Raw genomic sequence first — 16,586 nt, forward strand, 5'->3', positions numbered from 1 at the left:
AAGTCCATGATATGACCCTTTGACCTGTGACTCTTAAAGGACACACAGCTGGGTTCTGGTTCTGGTTTTATTCGCTGATGGATCCTGATAGAAAAACATCTACTATAAACTTTTTGTGAAGGTTTAGTTTGAACATAATTTTTATTTTGACTCCTTGTAAAATAAAGAGATTTGAGACACAACAGAACTTTATCAACTTCATGTTCTAAATGATTCCTATCAGAACCGGTCCAATCCTCCAACATGTTCCTGATCATTGACCTCCTAAATAATGTCCGTCTTGTTTAAAGAGCAGAAATATTTGTTTCTGAGATTTTGGGTGATGCTTGAAATAGGAATCACAAAATCCATGTAAACTTTTTTCTTTCAACATTAATCATTCATCAGATTTAGACAACAATATTAATATCAACCTAGACATTAAATTCTCTTCTGGCTTTTTGTTTATGTGATAATAATAATATTTGTGTAAATTAATGTGACTGTTTCATTTGGAAAAATTAAGTTGATGCAAAACAGAATAAAATGCCGTTAAATGTGTGGTTCAAAGGTCATGTCAACATTATAGTTTATGTCCTGATTGAGGATTTTCTTGTTCTTTATTTTATATATTTTAGAGGTTAAAGCAGAAAAGTGAGTTTATTCTGGTTGGATATTTTGTTTCCTGTTATTCATCAGCAGTAATGTTTTAGTTCTGTTGGCCTCTAGAGAGGATTATCACTACATGAATGATTGTTTATTTAATATCAGGGAAACATCTGGAAATCAGATGGGATTTCTAGACCTATGTTAACTAGATGGACCTGGAAAAGCTATGGATAGAGACTGTGGATCTAAATGGACCTGATTAATACTCCAAACATCTTTTATTAATTTACCAACAATAGTTGGACTTCATTGCAGCCATTGGAGACTCTAGTAGCCAGTTTAATATTGTGTTAAGCTTTTATCTGTTGCGGCTTTTTTAAGACGAACTGAGCTGCTAACGTTGTACTTATTCATTGCATGTAAAGTCAATCCCAGAGGTTGCCTTAGTTGTTCAAATTCAAATTTATTCCAGTCAGATGAAACCATTTGTGAACAAAATCCAATTAATCCAGTAAACATCCATCCATCCATTTTCCATCACCCTTCTCCCTAACGGGGTCGGGAGGTGCTGGTGCCTATCTACAGCTGGACAGGTTGCCAGTCTGTCACAGGGCAACACAGAGAGACAAACAGGACAAACAACCATGCACACACAAAACTCACACCTAAGGAGAATCAACCTGACAGTCATGTTTTTGGACTGTGGGAGGAAGCCGGAGAACCCGCAAAGAACACACGCACGAACAGAACAAGCAAACTCCTTGCAGAAAGAGCCCGAGCCAGGAATTGGACCCAGGACCTTCTTGCTGCAAGGCAACAGTGCTACCAACTGTGCCACTGTGCAGCCCCCAGTAAACATGACAACAGCATTAACAATGACTCCACCACAGCAGTCAGTAACTTGTATGGCCTTCTGGGTTCAACACCTATCAGCTCTTGGTTCTTATACTGGAGGCCATTGTCACATCTAGTTACCAAAAACCCAAAATACACATATTTGGCTCTTATAGAGACCAATAAAGTCCATGATACAAAGTTCCTAAGTTGATTATTGAACCATGTTAACATGGAGACATCAATGTATTGATGTGACAAGTTAAAAGAAAATAACCTGATATTCAGTCCAATGTTTTTATGACAACAGAACCCAACAGAACTTATCATCACATGGCCACAATAACAGATATAAACAGAAGTTACAGCAGATAGAAACAGCTCACCTCTCTGATGGTGGAGATCCAGGAGATTTAAAGTAAATTATGTCACCCTTTGACCTGTCACTCTTAAAGGACACACAGCTGGGTTCTGGTTCTGGTTTGCGTTTCTGATGGATCCTAACAGAAACATAATGATTAAACTTAATCAGCAAAGAGGAGCAGCAGCAGCTTCATCACCACGTCTGTTCTGGCCTGATATAGTGAACGCTGTGTGAAAGGGCTGTGGACAGTTAGAGATGGTGACCTCACCTCTGACCTTTGCTCTGGCTCTCATCTTCCCCACACAGAGTGGTTTTAGAGGGAGGGACTCCCTCCTCTCTGTCCTCACACTGATCCATGCTGCTGAATCCACATCAGCTCACACACACTTTCTAGCTTCACCTGCAGAGGAAACACACATCATTCATCTGCACATCAACTCTGATCATCCTTTACATCATTAGTGCTGGAAAAAGATCACTGCTCCTCCTCTGATTGGCTCTTCTTCTCTGCTTCATATCAGTGTCAGGTGAATGCAGTCAGACAGCAGAGAGGCAGAGGAAGCTGCCATCAGCTGCTGCACTTCTACTATCAGTCCACTAGATGGAGACATGGAGCAACATTTACATTCACTGATTCAACCTGAACAGGAAGTATTTTAGTTAATTAGTTATTGAACTCTACAAGTGGATTATATGCAATTAAGATTAAGTATTAAGTAATGCGAATTAAACACATCTTACTATAGCAGCATTTGTCCTACTTCCTTTTGAATGAAAGTAGGAAAAACTTGTTGTTTTTGTCTTTAATGGTGGAGACCAGAGTTTGATGGAATGGGAAAAATCATGAATCAATTTGATCAGACAAGAACAAAAACATCAAATGTTCATCTTCTTTGATTCTAGTTCATCAATAATCCTGTAGATTAACCTTCAAACAACAGAGATTAAAGTTTGATCTGAAATTAAAGTCCAGTTGTTTGTAGAATTGTTCTAAAGAAGTATGTTAATGTTAATGTTCAGTTAGCTGTTTCTAACTGAACATTTTCTCCAAACATCAGAGAGAAAAATAACAAACTGGCTGTAAAGTTTCTGAAGACAAAGTTCATGTAGAAAACAAAGCAAACTCACAGTTTGTTCAGACGATCCAAAGAGTTGAACAAGAAAATGTGATCAACAAACTGAGACCCAACAGTGGAAATGAGGTGAAACTGGTTTGACTGGTTTACTGAGAACTGTCAGATGAAAGTTTATCTGTTGACGTCTGAAGACATAAAATCTACTCATAACTCTCAGTTTGAACACAAATGTTCTGCTGCTGTTATTCTGATTCAGGTTCTGTTCAGCTCTAATGGAACCAGAACCTGTTTTGACTTGGAACCAACTGGACTCTTCATTGGTGGGGAAACTACAACCTGAATGACGTCTGATTATTGATTATTGATGAAGGGTTTTTAAATTATCCAAATATGACTGATAAAAAGTTATCAGAACCAGAACCTGTTGAGTTGGCAGCTTGTTGGATGTTTGGGAGGAGAACCTGAACATTCAACCTCCAGGATTTACAGGAGGTTGGATTCTGACTCAGGAACCTGAACAATGAAAGATGAAACCAGTGACTCCTTGAAAATGGGATGTTTGGATCTGAATAAGCAGTGAACATGTTCTCTAAACATCAGAGAGCAAAAACTAGCAGGAAAGTTCCTAAACTCAAAGTTCAAGAAGGATAAAAAATAAAACTTACTGTTTGTTCAAATGATCCAAATGGTTGACGAAGAAAATCTGAGCAACAATCAGACTGGAAACACCTTAAACATGAATTCAAACTGAAAGTAACAGATGTTGCAGAACTTCTTACCTGATTTGTAGTTTCTTCTATCAGAGCCAAGCCCCGCCCCTTTCTGCTTGCTGCAGCGAGGCGAGAGGTCTCACTCTGAACAATATCTCTTGTATCTAATCAGATGCTCTGTGCTGGAATTCTAGTATTTTAATATATTTATTGATTTGTCTTAAAACGTTACATTTTCATAACATTTTATATTTTGTTTGTGCAAAATGAAAACCTGCTAATTGTTTTTTTTTGTTGTTTTTTTTTTCAATTGATTGTTCAATTATTTCTGTTTTACTTTTTACTTTTTGTTGCCGTCGCTGACCCAAAACATTTTCACAATGCAAAACAAAGTAAGTGACAGTAATAAAATTCTATTTAAAACAATTACATCTACATACTTCAAGTGTTTTTTCTGCTGTACTAAAAAAACAATCACAGTTCACCTTGGCAGGTAATTGTCAGTTACATCAAGTACAAATAAAAACTAATCTTTGGAGTTTAAAAACAGTATTTTAAATCATTAGTACAACAGATGTATTGCAACGTTTTAAAGAAACTAATTTCTGTCGATCTAGTGAAAGTAAAGCCTTTTATCTCATAATTATGCTCGGCTAAATCACTATTATGACTCATAATAGCAAAGTTTTAGTGGAGATGTGAAACTGGGATACAAGTTTTGTTTTTTTCAATCAAATGAGATTCATAACTTTTAAACAGTTGCAGAAAAAAACAAGACACTGTAAAGAAGCATCAAACGTCTGTTGTATAGTGAATAAAAACCATATTCATGTGGAGGAAGTGAAGGTTGTCTATTTCTGGTGAACTCTGAAGAACCTTAGATAATATCAGTTAAAACATTTAATTTCCCTTAGGGATTAAAACGTTATTTTTATTGAATTTGTGTCAATTAATCTCAGTATAAACTATAAAATGTCCTTCCTGCAGGCATGTTGGATCAGACACGTCTCCATTTAATCACAATTTCCAGAAATAATCTCAAACTGAAACAAGTAAACAAGCAAAGTTTTTCATTCTTCCTGTATTTTTTTCTGCTTACATTTTTTCTACTAGCAGCAATAAAACAAAGAGACAGAAATAGAAAGAAAAACTTTATTAGAGCATAAATTTGACTTATTTTTTGCTTCCTCAGAGGTCGAGGTTTTCAGGTCTTCAGGTTTTCTGGTTTTCAGGTCTTCAGGTTTTCAGGTCTTCAGGTTTTCAGGTCTTCAGGTCTTCAGGTTTTCTGGTTTTCAGGTCTTCAGGTCTTCAGGTTTTCAGGTTTTCAGGTCTTCAGGTTTTCAGGTCTTCAGGTTTTCAGGTCTTCAGGTTTTCAGGTTTTCAGGTCTTCAGGTTTTCCGGTTTTCAGGTTATCAGGTCTTCAGGTCTTCAGGTCTTCAGGTTTTCAGGTCTTCAGGTTTTCAGGTTATCAGGTCTTGAGGTCTTCAGGTCTTCAGGTTTTCAGGTTTTCAGGTCTTCAGGTTTTCAGGTCTTCAGGTTTTCAGTACGGTCCGCACAAAGCCAGCAGGACTTTCTGATAATGTCCTTTGGTGTCGTTCTGTTCAAACAAAAATAAAAAAGCATTATTGATGTGGTTTGAAACGTAAAACATAGAAACAGTTGGGAAACGTATTTTACCACGATGTCCTCATGGAGGGTTCTGTCAAACATTGCCCGGTACTCCTCTACGACCTTCTGCAGGTCGACCTTGGAGCGGCTCACCAGGATCCGGATCAGAGTGTGATCCCTCGTACCGTGGCCCTGGTAAGGCACAAAATGGGCCACAAGAAGTTTGAGTTGGACATTTTGATTCCTTTTCATGGATCTTAGTTTTTAGTTAAATTATTATGTTATGTTAATGTAACAAAAACTGTATGTTGCATAAAAAACTGTCAACAATCTTAGAAATATAGTTTGCCAAAAGGTCCTTTCTACACTGCAAAAACTCAAAATCTTACCAAGTGGTATTGGTTTAATTTCTAGTGCAAATGTCTTGAAACACTTTAAATAAGACAAAACAACATCTTGCTCAAAAATCAAAGATATAGGAGCTTGATTTAAGTCAATAATTTCTTAATATTGATATTTTTAAAAAGTTTGTGGTTTCACTGTCAGATTATTTTACATACAACATATATCATGTTGTAAATGAATTTCTTGTAAAAATTAAAATTTTCAACTTTCTATTGCCCTATTTTTTTCTAGAAAATGTCTGAGATATTTATAAATAATGTCAGTTTTTTCCAACAAAGTTTATAATGATCAAATTCAGAAATCTCTGTTTTTTCTGCAACATTCTGAGATTAAATTAAACATTTCTGAAGTTTTTCTAGCAAATTTTCAACTTTTCAGCCTCAGAGAATTTTATCATTTTAGATGAATCTTAAAATTTAAATTTTCTTGCATATTTTGAACTTTATAAACTCAGAAATGTCAAAAGATTTTCTAGCAATTTACTGAGATTAAAGTCAAAATTTGAGATTTTCCAGCAAATATTTCACTTTTCAATCACAATTTTTAACTATTTTTTCAGAGCATTCCTGAGATTTTAAAACTTTGAGCTTTTTAGCATTAGTGTTCTCTTCCTTTTTCTATCTCCACTGCTATTAATACGGCATCATACAAAACTATTTTTCACACATCTGGAATTTAATTACAAACAGAAAAAAACCAATTTTATGTTAAGACGGCTTTCCATATCACTCCAAACTAAGGAGTTTATTAAAACATGGTAAAATATGAAGACTGTAGTCGTAATAATCCAGAGTAATCCCTATTTTAACCATGTTATTAGTGGGATTAGGAGCAGCAGACGCGTTCACTCACCTTCATGGCCCGATTGAGTTTCTCAGCAAAGAAAGCCGGTGTGTTCCAGGCGCATTTCACTGGACATGAAAGAGGAAACAGAAAATAAAAACTCTGTCACAGACAAAAATAACAGAGTCCAGATGTTTCTGTGTCTCCCAGCTGTGGAGCTTCAGGGTTCAGTTCAACCAGAAACTTTTCAAGATGAACAAAAAGGTGAGAAACATTTAAACCAGCAGGATTCTGATGGAGTCAAAACAAAAAATAAACAATTTTCTGTTCAGTTTGGGATCCAAGTCTAAGAGTAAAACAACATATTAGGGCCATTGCAGATAAGGAAAAAATAGCAAATTCATGCTAAAAAAAACAATTTTTAGAAACATCTTTGAGCTCCAAAAGTCAAAATTTTTATAGAAGAAACTCAAAATTTTGAGATTAATTCCAAAACTTTTCTACCAAAAAATGCTGAAATTTTAGTTTTTAAACTTTTTAAATAAATTTCAGAACATTTTGAGAAATTCTCAGTTTACACTCTAGTCTGAAAACTTGAAAAAATAAAAAAGTTAAACACTCAAAATGTAAAACACTTTCTGAGATTGAAAAGTCAAACATTTGATTAGGATGTAAATGTGGAAATTATTGGATTTATAAATGCTGCCATATCTAGAACCACCACTAGAGGGAGCAATTCATCATATTTCGTTTTATTTCTAATATTCTGAATATTTAAAATGTTAAATTTTCTTTAGAAATGAATATATTTTGCATATTTCAGAGCATTAATAACTAATCATGTTATTAGTTGGGAGATTGATGAGTTTTGGTAACAGGCCTTCCCACCGATGTCGATGAGGCAATCCTCGATGTCTCCCTTCAGCTCCAACTGCAGGGCTTTAGGCAGCGTCAGGTCGCTGATGGCAGCATAATGCTGGAACGCTGGCAGGAAACAGAAACACAACTTTCATTTCAACTAATGAACTGAATATATGTTACTGCTTTTAAATACATTCCTGCTGTAAAGCAGAAGATATTGTATCCATAAGAAAAAACAAGAGAATACATGGTGGAAGTTGGAACTTATATTTGTGTTTTTTTTCATTGAAAACCTGAGAGTAAATGTTGAATTGGATTACACTTATCATATGGAAGAAGATTATGGCCACTAAAATATCCTGTTCAATCTAATCTAATCTCAAAATGTTGGCTTTTCCTCTGAAATCTGACTTTTTTTTCTAAATATTAAAGTCCTACCACTAATCTCAAAATGCTAATTAATCTAAAATATTTTTTGCTTTTCCCCAGAATTTTAAAAAATGTTTCTGAAAATGTCAAAAATTCCACCTTTAGACTCACAATCCTAATTTCAATCTCAAAATTTCTGTTTTTCCTCATATGTTAATTATTTCTTTGAGTTCAGAATTATTTTGGAAAAAAAAACAATTCAATTCATTTTTTTAAATTTATCAAAATTTCAATTTTAATCTCAGAATTCAAAATTTTTCCAGAATTCAGCCTGTCAAAAAAAAACTAGATGTCAGACTTTTTGAAAATATTAATTCACACTTTTTACATGAAAATATCAGAATCCTGAATTTAATCTCAGAAAACTCCCCCCCCTAGTGGCCTGGATGCTTTCCTGTCTGATTAAAACTCAACATTGTCTCAAATTCTTGTGACATAACTTGTTCAGGTCATTGAATATTTCTCAGCCAGTCTTCTGTGGCCATAGCACTAAGACCCTTTCCGGGATTGGTCCTTTCTCACAGGCTGGGATCCGGGGGGTTGGTGGACATCCAGGGGAAGACTGACACATATCAGTGAGTAGGAATTTCTTTTAAAAAGAAGTGGTGAATGATGGATATTGCAATAAAATAGAGAGTAAGAAGTGAAGAAATAAAACCCTGACAATTCTAGACACTATCAGGTAACTTAAAACAAGCAGTTAAATTCTGTGAGGACGGCGGAGTCCTTTACTCATAGAAGTAATTAAAGTCCGTGGGATGACGGAGTCCCCTGCTTGAAGAAATAAAAGAGTGAAGAAATAAAAGAGTGATAAAAATAAAAAATAAAAAGAAAAAAATAATAAATCATAAAAAAACTAGAAAATAATGCTTTGTAAACCTTACCTAGCTGGAGGTCTTGTAAAGCCCTACTGGGACGAAGACTGGCAAACTTCACCTGCTTCCGTATTTTGCAACCTCACCTGGTTTGAGATCTTACAAACCCCACCTGTTGTGAGAACGGGGCCCGACTAATACCCGTGTTTAAATGGACGGCGGAGTCCAGCGAAACAGGCGCTTCAATTCTGTGACAAAAAACAGAGTGTGTATGTGAGAGTGAAAGGAAATTTAAGTATCACTGGATACTTGATTTCATACCAAAACAGCAAGGAAGTAAATGGTGACCCTCTGTGGCTGCATGTAGGCAAGAAAGTTCCACTCAAAAGAGTTGAAGTGAACTTTACCACAGACAGGAAGTTTTATCACCATCTTGCTGAAAATATTCCAGTGTTAGAACACACCAGGTGTTACCCCACACTGGACCAAAACATAGTTAAAAATGGAAAAAAGAAATAAAACTAGAAGATTGAATTTGTAAAGATTGGAAGGTAGTTGAGAAACAAGAACCATGAGCAGTTGAACAACTGGCATACTGGGTACACAAATATGGCTTTAATGGTAATTTACACTGCAAACATTGCAGAATTGAGAAGGAAAATAAGAGAAAATGTAAGGACAAAGAAAAACTGATGAATAAAGAAGGTTATGAACAACAGTAGTGTGGCTGAAAATGGCAAATAAGAGAGAAGAAGGGGAAAAAAGAGCAAAAGAGCAGAAAAAGAAAGAACAAGAGGCAGAGAAAGAAAGAGGTGAAGAGAAAGAAAAGAAAGTGTTGTTTTATAGAAGGGAAGATGATGAATTTATGCCAGGACCCTATCAGGGATTAATTGAGCAAGCAGGAGATATGCAAGAGCCAGAGGAAGCAGCAGCAGCAGCAACATCCTCTGTGCCTTTGCAACCTATCAAAAGAGCACCTCCAAAATATACAGCTACTCCTCACCAGACTAGGTCCAAAGGATCAGTCTGAAACTGGTCTAAATTTTATTTAAAAATTTTAAGAAATGGGGAAAGAGATAAGTAAAACTAATCCAATAGACAGTCTAAAATCAAACGACTAGAAGTTCATTAAAGATCAGGATCCGTGTAAAATAAAACACTTAGATAAATGGATAACAAAGTATAATTTTGATGGCAGTCTGAACATACAGAAATTAATTCTACTGCAAGATAAAATAAAACAAAAAACAAATTCAAATAAAAAAAAATATATATACAAAGAAGGGTGTGATGTAAAATTTTGGTTAGAAGTAGCACAAAGATGAGAGATTGGAGAGAAAAAATCTAAAAAGAATGTTGAACAGAGTGCTAGATTATACCCTGAGTTGCCCTCACCTCCAGAATATGAGGAGAAACATCATGATGGACTTTGTATGAGGTCAAAAGGAGGAATAAAATAAAAAACAAAAATTACAATAGGGACATTTTATGAATTGATTATAAAAAGAAGAGCAGAACTTCAGAGAGAGAAGCCCTTAATAAATAACATTCTTTTAACAATGAACAAAACTCTATTAAAATGGATCAATATTATTAGATCTACAGGACTTATTGATCATTAAAGTACAGGATAAACTAGAGGTAACTCTCTGGATAAATAGAAATTGATTAAATACAGGAAAGTTTGCTAAAATTTACAGGATTTGATGTCAGAAGGGTATTAAAGTTTGAAATAACTTATTGATTAATGGGAAAAACAGTATTTGAAGAAATTGAAGATATCAAAATGTAGTGACATGATTACAAGTGATTATAAATTAGGTATATAATAAACAAAAATGAAACTAAATAGAAAAGTCAGGAGAAAAACAGATGTCCTCAAAAGAGCAGGACAACTGTTCTGTGATTATTGATTAGATTGCCCAAATAAACCCCCACTCAGCTCTGATTCAGCATTGATTGCAGACTGGAGAAATGCTGCATTTAGAGTTTAGGATAACTCTGTGTTTCAAAACAATTTCAGGATGAGAGAAAAAGAATTATGAACTAGAACTTAATAAATTGACCCCAATAAAAGGAAACTTTAGCCTTGTTTGAAATATTTAGCTAAAGAAGACTACAAAGTTAGCAACAACAAAACTCCAAATGTGCAGATGAAAGATGAAATATTTGGGACACAAATGATTGACAGAAAGTTAATGCTATGATCTCAGTGTTATGGATAAACATAAAAATACAAAATCAACAGGAGATAATGTTGAAAATAAAGTAAGCGGGACAAAGCAACAGGTCTGTTCAGGGAGAACAACAGGCAATAGGCACAATAGGAACTACAATAGGCAGAAGTTGTAGCTGTGCCTTATTCCCCTGATCTTGCAGCTGGTTCAACAGAAAGAAAATAGTTTGAATAGCAGATCTAAACATCAGTTCAACATCTTAAGCTGTCATATAAAGGTGAGAACAAGTCCTGATGACAAAACATCAGTGCATAATAAAAGGTTAAAGAATGTAAACAGAAGTACTCTAAACAATTTAAGTTAAAAGATGAATTTGAGATATAAATGCTAAAATCTGAATGAAACAGCAGATTTTCCTGCTGCCATGAAATACTTCCTTTCACAAGGTGAGGGAAAGTTTGTGAAGGAGGTGCAAAATTGTTTTATGGCCAATCTAAGTTCAAAGAACCATTTTCTTTTAGAGTGGATTGTTTAAGCAAGCAAATAAATTGAGATTAATGAAATAATATGGAAATGTTAAATGTAAATTTTTAACATCAAAACGCTGGGTCTAAAAAATCGGTAAACATACCTTGTCAAACATTAGTTAAAATTCTTTAGGACAGTTTGTAAAAATAAATATACTTTTATATTAATGTACAACTGTAAAGAAAATACTAATTTGGTACTGTGATCTTTTGAGAGGACATTATCTAATTTAATGTCTCAATTTATGCTTTGATGAGAAAAACGCTGTTTTGTTAGTTTTAGTGATAAGATCAGAATAACTTAGGAATGTGCTGGTTATGAATCTCCTGTGGGGAGGTTGTAAGTTGGTGAGAAAAGACAAATGCAGCAATAAAGCTGATAGCTAAAAGTAAATTAAGAACTATACAAAAACAAAGAAAAGTATATAAAATATATTAAGGGTAATATATTTTATACATGTTGTGATCACAGCCAAGACTGTTTGCTTGCTAATCTGTTCATATAAGAATTATCAAATAAACAAAGAACGCATTAATAGATGTTTTTAATGATCTACAATGGATACATTCTGAAAAGTTGTTCTAGTGATCCCTGAATATTGAGAACAAAAGATCAAGAAAGTTGAGAAGTGAATCTATAACCATTTATGTTTTGCAAGGGAGTTAAAACATCATAAAATTCTGCGAATCAAAAAATTATTAATGAGTAAGATGATGTGAACTTTAAAACTATAATGTGAAGTGTTTTGGAAAAAAATAGAGTCATCTTGAAGGTTTAAATCTTCCTAAAAAATAAATGTTTGTTGTGAAAGTTTTCTTTTAAGAAAAGGGCAGTGATCTTTAACAAAATAGTAAAGAAATTAATAAAGATAAACATTAACAACAACAAATTTATTAGAACAATCCTGAAAATAAAATAAAGAAATAAAGAGGTCTTAAACTATTAGGTTATGGAAGTAAGTTGAAATTTAAGGAATTTCCTTAATGAAGGAATTTGTTGAGAACTTAAATTGTTGAAAATTATAGAGACAGTGGTATTTAAGTATTTTGATGCATCTAAAATGGAATAGATCATTCTAAAATAAAGGAAATTAATCTATATTTTATTGAAACTGACATGTTTCAACAGCAGGAAATTACTAATTGTTATAAGGCCCTAATAAAGTTAGTGATCTTTTTAGAATGTGCACATGGTAATTACAATATTGAAGACTAAATTAAAAAACAGGAAAATATAAAAATGCTAAAACATTTGGAAAATACTTGAAGCTTCAATAAATTTTTGAACAAATTTGAGCGAAAGAAAAATGTAGATAATAGACTGACTGTGTGACTGACCAAGACGAGACTAAATGTTTTATGTTTTTGTTTGTTGTGTTATTGTTTGTTTGTGATTACATAGTATGACTTTGTGTGATTAGAATAAAATCAGAAAATAAAATGAAAAGAGCAAACAAATTGTACACAGAAGTTGAGAAAGTGATCATATTAATCATTTGATATTAGAAAATAAAGTAACTAATTACTTTGATTTGAAAAGAAAAGAACGTGTGGATAAAGTAACCTGGTTTCTGACTGAGGCTTAGAAATTTTAAATCCAGGATTAATTGATTAATGGATGTTAAATTGACACATTTTTGGAAATTGGACAATTTGGGATTTGATTTAATTTTGGAAAGGCTAATTTTCAATAAAGTGAGAACAGTATTTTGGAGAAGAACCGACTAGAAAAACATCTTTTGGGGGATAAAAGGAAATGTTCTACCTTGTGAAATTTGACAAAACGTTATGATAGGTAGCAATTCTTTGAAGACACTCGGATAATTGATCAAATATAAAAACAGTAACAATAGTAGCGAAACTAAAGGTGTTGGATGTAGAAAAATAATCTATCATGCATAAAAGATACCTGGAACAGTGAAATGGAGAAAGAAAACTTAGCATTGAATACTAAGGATTTGTTTTAAGGTACAATGATGAATCTGTTCCATCAGAATTTTTATTTGCAGTAGTGAACTTTGATTGATGTATTTCCATATAGAAAATACTTCAAAAAGGGGGAAATTGTTGAGATTATATTGAAACTTATGAAACATAGAAAACATTTTTAAGAAAGAAAGAAAAAATAAATAAGTATTTTAAAATGTTTCAAAATGGGAATGTTTAAATATAAATTACAAGTCAGAGTTGAAATTGAAAAATAATCTACTGACATTTAAACAGGAAGAGAACAGGATGAGCAGCAAATGAATAAAATGTGTTTATTGTTCAATAAAACACATGAAATAGAACTGTAGTAAATATACAAAAAATAACATCTGAATCCAAGATGAATTTAAAAATATAGGAGATAACAGAAACAAAAAATATTCAGTGATTGAGAAAAACTGCAGTAAATTCAAAGAATCTGATGATAAATGAAAGGTAAAAAATCAAGAGAGAAAAAAAACATCCTGAGATTCATTGTGAATTTTTGACTGGAAAATGATAAAACATGTTGATCCAGTTATAATCCTGGAATAATCCTGGAATATTCCTGGAATAATCCCCGGGTTGTGTAGAAAAGTTTAACCAAGACACAGATTGGATCCATGAAAATATGTTTCTGAATGAAACAGACATATAGAGACTGAACTATCTTTTAATCAGTGAGATTTTCTAGCAGGATGAAAATCTTTAGACTCTTTAGACTCAAATCAGCTCAGAAACACTGAAGAACCAGAACTGGACCAGACTCCAAATCCAGGAATCAGAGGTTCAGTGAATGTGGTGTTGAAGGGTGGAGGAGGATCAGTGAGTCAGAGACTCTGTAGAAGGACAGAATGCCAGCAGGACAGTTCACATACACTGCTACTCTGTGAGAGACAGAGGAGGAGGAGAGACGAGTTTCTCTGTTATTGTGCCAGACAGAGAAACCAACATCATCAGAGCATCTCAGACTCCAGGAATGATCGTTTCCTCCAAACCTACAGTCTCTGCTGTCTCCTTTCCTCTTGATTCTTCTGTAACTCACTGATATATTAACATATCCTCTCCACTCGACCTCAAAGTAACAGCGACCAGTCAGACCAGTTCTACACAGCAGCTGATACCAGAAATCAAATCTGTCTGGATGATCAGGATATGACTGAAGCTCCTCCCATGTCACCTTCCTGTTGTCTTCAGACAGTTTGAGGTTTCTGTTCACTGTGTTTGTGTCGATGGTGAGTTGATGGGAATCTGTTGGAGAGAACAAACACAATCCAGCTGCAGTTATTGATCATTTATTGACACTTTGACTCCTGAATGAGTGATGTGACAGTTTGAAGATGGTTGAATGTGAGCTGCTTTGTTGTCATGAATCAGATGAAAAACACACTTACATTTCCTCAGACCTGGAGTCAAGAATCGGCCTCCAGCAGGCTCCACCCTGAAAGGAGGAGGGGGGTCAGACCATCAGTCTCTTTCAGCACTTCCTCTACCAACCAGCATCACCAGGTGGCGCTGCACACATTTACAATGAGCCCAAGAAGAAGAAGCAGCATCCTGAACCCAGCAGCTGCAGTAATGGCTTGTGAAAGTAATCCTCCCTCCACTGCAGAAGTTCTGGATGAGCTGATCTTGTCTTTTTATCTTTCCTAGTGAATTTATCAGAACTTTTGATCTGAACCAGTTTCTGCTCTCATTTTTACATTTTTTACTTTTTCCATCATTCACTTCAATTCTTCCTTCCTTCTGGAAAACAAGGGATTCTTTTATTCCCTGATTTCATTCATACTTTTGATCATTTTCCAGATGTCGCCCCCTGGTGGAGATAAACTGCCACATAGATGGATCTACTAAACTTCTAAATCTATTTGCCTTATGAATAGTTTTCTTCACTTTTTCATGTGTTTTATATTTTAAAAACATAAATTCATTAAAGTTGAGAGGTTTGCTTTAAATCTGAATTTATTTATTTCACTCTGAGATCTTTAAACATCCATCTGATCACCATGGAGCTGCTTTTCTTTCCTCTTTGCTTTGGAGGCTGATTGGTCTGAAGCTCCATCCAACATGGTTTTAATGTTTCTATCCTCAGTAAATCATCATAGGAATCTAACAGCTGAACTCCTTAGACTCCTGAATGAGTGATGTGACAGTTTGAAGAAGTTGAATCAGAATAAATTCATTATTATTTCCAGTTCCTATTTAGCTCCAGGCTCCTCACGTTCTTAGTCAGAAGAATTTTCCACAATCAGCTGAAATCTTCCTAAACACGAGTGTTAAATCAAGAACTGATCCGTTTCCTTCATCAACATCTTTTGTCTCTTTTCCATCATTCAAACATAATCAGTTCGTATCTCTAAATGTTCTTCTGCTCTTTCAGTTACTTTCAGTTTTCTGTTTCCATCCCATTATATTTCATATGCATTAAAGTTACTACATGTATTGATAATAATTATATCTTTCTTGATCAGTTCCTCCATTTATGTTTCTTGTTTCTTTCTTCCTGTCACTGAAACATTTAAACTGATTCTAAAATCTACAGTCGTATGAAAAAGTTTGGGCTCCCCCATTAATCTTTATTAGTTTTATTTCTAAATATTTGGGTGTTTGCAACAGCTATCTCAGTTTAATATGTTAATAACTGATGTACACAGTTATATTTCAGTACTAAAATGAGGTTTATTGTACTAATAGAAAATGGACAATATGTGTGATGGATTGAAATTTTGTCACCTCAGAGGCTGACTAGGCTGATTTGGTTAAAGCAGTGGCCAGATGACACCAGCAGGGGGAGCCTAGCGCTTGCGCTAGTTATAGTGAAGAGCACCGGAACTTCCTCCTCTGATAATAATAATCGCTGGAGCAGAAGCACCGTGTCCGGCTCTTTATTAAAATATCCCCCTTTTACAGGGCATTTACATATGCATAAAAACAAAATTTGGCAGGTGCAAAAATGTGGGTACCCTTATCATTTAATTGATTTGAATACTCCTAACTACTTTTCACTGACTTACTGAAACACAAAATTAGTTTGGCAACCTCATTAAGCTTGAACTTCAGGTGTATCCAATCATGAGAAAAGGTATTTAAGGTGGCCGATTGCAAGTTGTTCTCCAGTCTGGATCTCCTATGAAGAGTGGCATCATGGGCACATCAAAACAACTCTCAAATGATCTGAAAACAAAGATTGTTCAACACAGTTGTTTAGGGGAAGGATACAAAAAGTAATCTCAGAGATTTAAACTGTCAGTTTCCACTGTGAGGAACATAGTAAGGAAATGGAAGAGCACAGGGACAGTACATGTTAAACCCAGAAGTGGCAGGCCAAGAAAAATATCAGAGAGGCAGAGAAGAAGAATGGTGAGAACTGTGAAGGACAACCCACAGACCACCTCCAAAGACCTGCAGCATCATCTTGCTGCAGATGGTGTCACTGTGCAT

At 34.6% G+C, this 16,586-nt stretch overlaps 1 protein-coding gene and 1 long non-coding RNA gene across 2 annotated transcripts; both read right to left on the reverse strand.

The window, feature by feature from the left end:
- Positions 1 to 1,821: 1,821 nt before the first annotated feature.
- Positions 1,822 to 3,601, reverse strand: LOC129379642 (uncharacterized). The gene is made up of 3 exons (XR_008608214.1): positions 3,528 to 3,601; positions 2,055 to 2,186; positions 1,822 to 1,922 (listed from the first exon to the last, which is right to left on the reverse strand). It is a non-coding gene; the product is annotated as an uncharacterized LOC129379642 (long non-coding RNA).
- A 1,175-nt stretch (positions 3,602 to 4,776) lies between these two features.
- LOC129379603 (annexin A1-like) lies at positions 4,777 to 16,586 on the reverse strand. The gene is made up of 5 exons (XM_055060419.1): positions 16,535 to 16,586; positions 7,257 to 7,352; positions 6,438 to 6,496; positions 5,250 to 5,372; positions 4,777 to 5,169 (listed from the first exon to the last, which is right to left on the reverse strand). The coding sequence occupies exons 1-5, from the start codon at positions 16,584 to 16,586 to the stop codon at positions 5,113 to 5,115; spliced, it is 387 nt and encodes a 128-aa protein (XP_054916394.1). The 3' UTR covers positions 4,777 to 5,112.

Source organism: Poeciliopsis prolifica, unplaced genomic scaffold (genome assembly GCF_027474105.1).
Source record: "Poeciliopsis prolifica strain line A6 unplaced genomic scaffold, Auburn_PproV2 SCAFFOLD059, whole genome shotgun sequence".
NCBI classification, from domain to species: domain Eukaryota; kingdom Metazoa; phylum Chordata; class Actinopteri; order Cyprinodontiformes; family Poeciliidae; genus Poeciliopsis; species Poeciliopsis prolifica.

What these genes read in the sequence shown, in the direction of transcription:
- LOC129379603 (XM_055060419.1), bottom strand. Translation starts at nt 16,586, where the DNA reads ATGCACAGTGACACCATCTGCAGCAAGATGATGCTGCAGGTCTTTGGA. An exon ending in GCTGCAGGTCTTTGGAGGTG is followed by an intron (nt 7,353 to 16,534) that starts GTCTGTGGGTTG and finishes GTTTCCTGCCAG; the next exon opens with CGTTCCAGCATTATGCTGCC. An exon ending in CCCTCCATGAGGACATCGTG is followed by an intron (nt 5,170 to 5,249) that starts GTAAAATACGTT and finishes TTGTTTGAACAG; the next exon opens with AACGACACCAAAGGACATTA.